Genomic DNA, 5,325 nt, shown 5'->3' with positions numbered 1-5,325 from the left:
TACAAAAAATATCAGATACTTTAAGACTTTTACTCAAGTAATATTCTTAGAGAAGACTTTAACTTTTACCAAAGTATTTTTATGATAAAGATACTTTTACTCAAGTATCACTTTGAGGTACTTTATACAGCACTGCTCTGCTGTTGTCTTTAGTCATTTCTTTGAACATGTAATTATTATATTTTTGTTTTTCTCAACCAGATCTGGAGCTGTGTTCAGTCTCTTCCTGTCCCCTGGGACCGGTCCTACACCAGGTCCTGATGGAGCTTTCCTCCTGATTACAGGCTGAACGTGCAGCTCAGGATGTGGTCACATAAAGACCAGTGTAATCTGTTACTGGGAGTAAAATCAAAGCCTCTCTGTCCTCCTGTGGTCCACCCTCTGTAAATGATCTGTTTAAAACAACAAAATGTAAAAAAGTAATTAAATAAGTTTTATTCCCACCAGAGTGAAGTTAAGTTGAATGAATTTACAGGAAATTAAAAACTTGACAAAATGTAGGTGAACATTTAAAACTCAGAAGATATTTACTGACTGTGGGATCTAGATAAATCTACACACTGAGGACAGACGTCCTCAGACTGGTCCAGGTGACGTCCACCAATCTGTCCAATCAGCTTCACTTCTCCACTTTGGACACTTTGGAGTCCTCCCTGTCCTCTTCAGCGTCCACCTCTCTCCTCCTCTTCCTCAGGCCCTTCATCTTGCGTGTTTGCAGCTTGGACAGATCCTGCTTCTGCATGTGCACCCGACCGAACGTGGTGCCAAAGGCATCATGGGAAATGTTCTTCTTCTTCTTTGGCTGCAGCGGAGGACAAATGGAGACATTTTTGTTAGAAGTAGGAAGAAGCTGTTTGATGACTGCAGCTCTCTTCCGCCCTCTTCAGGACAAACTGAATATTACAGGAGGAACATCATGAGAACACGTTTTCAACACGTCACCAACAAACTGATACATGACAGCAGAAGTTGTCTCACAGGAACAAAAGTTTGTGTGTGGCTTCTTGCTTAAATCTTAAATATTTCCTTTTTTGTTCTCTTTAGTTAATTTAAATCAGAGCTTCTTAACCTTTTTGACCTCAGKGCCCAGTTTGTTCAACATAAAGTGTCACGAGGTCCAGTCAGACATTACTAATGTATGGATCAAAATGATTATTATAAATATTGGTTTAATTTTTTATTGTATTTACATCATAACTAACATAACTAAATTAAATTCACTTACAGTTTAAAAGTAAAACTCCTGTCAAATAATCACAAGACATGATTATAACAAACATTTTTATATTGTAACCTGCCCATAACTATTATTTGAACAAATACAAAGATCAGTCAACAGACCACTCAGGCTTATCAACACAAATATATGTATTTGAATATAAACAATAACAAAAATAAACAATTCAAAAAACAAAATTGTGGGCATAAAATAAATAAATTAAAAATGTTTAATGTAAATGTTTCAAATAAAAAACCTGTAAAAATAAATTTGATAAAGTACAAATGAAAATAAAGCCTTTTTAAACTTTTGCAACCAGAAGCTGCTCTTCATATTAGTGACAAACTTTGGTGTTTTTGATGAGTTACTTTCATTTTTGTTTCTACTTTTCATTTAAAATAAGTTTCCATTCTCAGCAGGTTTCTAAGGTTCTTCTTCTACATATTAAAAAGTTGTTAAACATCTGAGTGGTGCACTACTGCTACTAGTGGTGAGAAAGTGTATTACACCTTGTTCAAAGTCAATGTGGTCCCACGGCCCTCTGTGGCCCAAAGTTAAAAACTGTTGTTCTTTTGAGGCCCTCAAGGTGGCGCTGTGGCCCACAGGTTAAGACACTCTGGTTTAAATGATTTCAGACAACAAAGTGTTGGATCTAATCCTGAAATGGACCTGCAGGTCCTTCAGGTTCTGTACCTTCAGGGCTTTGGGCTGTCTGTGAGCCAGCTTGTACAAGTCGTCTGACGCCAGGTGGCTTCTTCTCATGACCAAGTCGAAAGACGGACCGATCTCCTCCAGCTCGATCCTGGGTGTGCGGCAGCCGGACTTCTTTAACAGACACCTGTCACACATCAAACAGCACGTCAAACCTGCTGTAGGTTCCTGTTGAAGTGCTGAACCCAACAACAGKTGGAGGCTGCCTGCCTGTAGCTGCGCAGGTAGATCTTTCCCTCCAGGGCGGTGAAGTGCAGGACGTGCTCCAAACCTGCCAGACGCACTGCGGACACTGTGGGACCTCTGAACAGATCTGAGACACAACGAGAAGGTCCGGGCCGTGTCACCAGGAGACTGATTTCATGTCATTAAGAGCTGGTCTCAGGGTGCGTGGTGAACCTGTACCTATCAGCAGGCTCTTCAGACGCTTGTACTCGTTGTCTGTATCAAAGGCTTCTCCTGCAAACACCAGCATGGGCTTGGTTCCTTCAGGACACTTACTGGTCTGCAACAGAAAAACAAAACAAACTATTACTGAGGTTTAGGCTGTGGAGCTAAATCTGAGACATAAAGTTTGTTCAAAAGGATTTTTTAACAAACAAAAAATAAATAAATAAAAAAAATTATTTGAAACTGAAAAAAAAAAAACCAACTGAAAAAGCAAATTTTTTTTATTTTTTGACTATATGACACAACAGCTGCCATACTGTTAATTCCATGACATAATGACTTGACACATTTATAATTATATGACACAAAGGCCTGCTATAAACCAGTAATTACATACAGGCCTGCCATACATCTGAAATTATGATAATTATTTGTAAAATTATTATTATTATTATTATTATATAATTATTTTTTTAAATGACTGCCTGCCATACATTGTTATTTATGTGGTACAACGACCTGGCATATTTTTCAATATGACACAACAGCCTGCCATACAACACTACATAAATGATACAACAGCATACAATATTTTTAAATTATATGACGTGACAGTCTGCCATACTACAGTAATTACATAACAACCTGCCATACATTGTTAATTATGTGGTACAATGACTTGAGATATTTTTCCAATGAAACTAATGCCTGCCATACAACATTACATAAATGATACAGCATGCAATGTTTTAAATTATATGACATAACGATTATGCCTCATTTTAAAATTAAACGACATAATGGCCTGCCATACATGTTAATTATATAGTACTACAATCTGACATATTTTTCAGTTATAGGACACAACAGCCTGCCATACATCTAAAATTATGATATGACATGTCATTTTTTTTAAATGACTGCCTGCTACACATTGTCAATTATGTGGTACAACGGCCTGGCGTATTTTTCAATAATATGACACAACAGCCTGCCATACAACACTACATAAATGATACAACGGCATACAATATTTTTAAATTATATCTGACGTGACGGCCTGCCATACTGCAGTAATTACATAACAACCTGCCATACATTGTTAATTATGTGGTACAATGACTTGACATATTTTTCAATGACACAAATGCCTGCCATACAACATTACATAAATGATACAACGGCATACGTTTTAAATTTTGCGACATAACGATTATGCCTCATTTTAAATTTATACGATATAATGGCCTGCCATACTTGTTAATTATAAAGTACTACGATCTGACATTTTTCAGCTATATGACACAGCAGCCTGCCATACCCAATTGCATATATGACACAACAGCATACAATTTATAAGATACAAATTGCTAAAATTTTATTTTAATTAAATTTTTTCTTCAATTTTCCCTCTGCAGGTCAATAAAGTCTGTTTCTATTCTATTCTATTCTATTCTATTCTATTCTATTCTATTCTATTCTATTCTATTCTATTCTATTCTATTCTAATAGTTTGGCAGACTCAAACTCCTGACTGGAAGGTGGCATCTCTTCCACTATTTATTTACAATTCTCAGATTAGACTTTAATATAAACAGATTAAAAATCTCCCCAGGAGGTCAGATTGGGATGTCGAGCTGAGAGCTGCTGTTTATCATCTGCAGTTTAGATGCTCAGGAAAACAATAAACAAGCTGCTAAACAGAAGATAACAGACCAATAAAGAAATATAAAGTCATCTGTAAACACAAAGAGCAGCTGCCATCGTTACCTTAATCTCATTCAGGGAGACGAACCTCTCAATCCCAAGTTCAAYCATATCCAGAACGTGGAAGTCAAACATACGACCTGCAACAGATGATGACATCACCAACCTGCAGCCCTCCACAACCAATCAATGGATTTATTTACACTYGTGTGTTAACATTTTGTCACCTAATAACACAAACTGTGTGATGTTGAGTAAAGAATACTTTGTGATGCTAAAACTGTTTCGTATTTTTACAGCTAATCTGGTCAGAATGAGCTTACCTAAGATGAGATTGTTGGGTCGTTTCTTGTTGTGCGAGCCGAACAGAAAGAGAGAGCAGTCGGACTTTTTGGAGAAAAACTCCTGAAAAATTGAACGTGTGTGTGTCAATAACAACAACAACAACAACAACAACAACAACAACAACAACAACACAGTGAGTCAGAGAGACGAGGAGATGCACCCACCAGTGATGTGGAGTCTTCAAAAGGTCGAGTTATATTCTTCCTGACAAACACAAACATTAACTTCAGTCTGATGAATGACACGGACACTGAACATCCTGCAGTATTTTACAGTTTAAAYATATGTTTATCAAATAAAGTCTAATGTTACAACTAATCAGGGATTACTAAGATCTTGCTGCATGAACCAGGCATGAAGCAGCAGCACATGAAGCTCCTGGAGAGGTTGAAGCAGACTCCAGATCTGCTCCTGAAGACAGTTTGTGGAGGAAACTGAAGCTCTGAGCTGCCGTGAGTCAAACCAGGTAAGAACTGCAACAAACACTTCCTGCTGCAGACGATCAAACACTGAGTGACTCCATGTTCAGAACTTTACCTCCCTTTCTTAGCTTTAGTTGCTATTCTGTCCCTACAATAGAATACGACTCARTAAAAAGTTACATTTATTCATTTCTTTGAGCACATTTACAAAATTTACAAAAAACCAGCAGAGTTTTTATCAGWGGGTTTCTGGATGACTTACTTCTTGTACAGCACAGCATCAGGTTTCTTCAGAGAATACTGAAAGAACAACAATKTCTTCATGAGGTTATCTGATGACAAATCTTTCATCATTTAACTGACATCAGTGTTGAGCCTGAAGTCTGTTAAAGACCTGAGAGAAACCTCCAGATCTGCTCCAATCAGTGGCTAAGAAAATATCGATACAGCGAAATATCGCGATATTTCATTTCCCGATACTGTATCGATATTCTAAAGCCCTGTATTGATTTTTTATTAAGGTTTAAAATG

General features: G+C 37.2%; 1 protein-coding gene across 1 annotated transcript in view; it reads right to left on the bottom strand.

Moving 5' to 3' along the window:
- Positions 1 to 412: 412 nt before the first annotated feature.
- The window catches only part of rpf2 (ribosome production factor 2 homolog), an 8,014-nt gene continuing 3,101 nt past the window's right edge, over positions 413 to 5,325 (bottom strand). The window contains exons 3-10 of the mRNA XM_014030678.1: positions 5,057 to 5,094; positions 4,537 to 4,576; positions 4,351 to 4,432; positions 4,091 to 4,167; positions 2,336 to 2,435; positions 2,141 to 2,243; positions 1,913 to 2,057; positions 413 to 802 (exon numbers count right to left, since the gene is read on the bottom strand). Coding sequence (XP_013886132.1) covers positions 620 to 802; positions 1,913 to 2,057; positions 2,141 to 2,243; positions 2,336 to 2,435; positions 4,091 to 4,167; positions 4,351 to 4,432; positions 4,537 to 4,576; positions 5,057 to 5,094 — 768 coding nt within the window. The 3' untranslated portion in view covers positions 413 to 619. The remainder of the gene's footprint in view (positions 803 to 1,912; positions 2,058 to 2,140; positions 2,244 to 2,335; positions 2,436 to 4,090; positions 4,168 to 4,350; positions 4,433 to 4,536; positions 4,577 to 5,056; positions 5,095 to 5,325) is intronic.

The sequence above is a fragment of the Austrofundulus limnaeus genome, unplaced genomic scaffold (assembly GCF_001266775.1).
Source record: "Austrofundulus limnaeus strain Quisiro unplaced genomic scaffold, Austrofundulus_limnaeus-1.0 Scaffold1102, whole genome shotgun sequence".
Lineage (NCBI taxonomy): Eukaryota > Metazoa > Chordata > Actinopteri > Cyprinodontiformes > Rivulidae > Austrofundulus > Austrofundulus limnaeus.
Note: the sequence above shows the minus strand (reverse complement) of the source record. Positions and strands in the feature narration are given on the sequence as shown.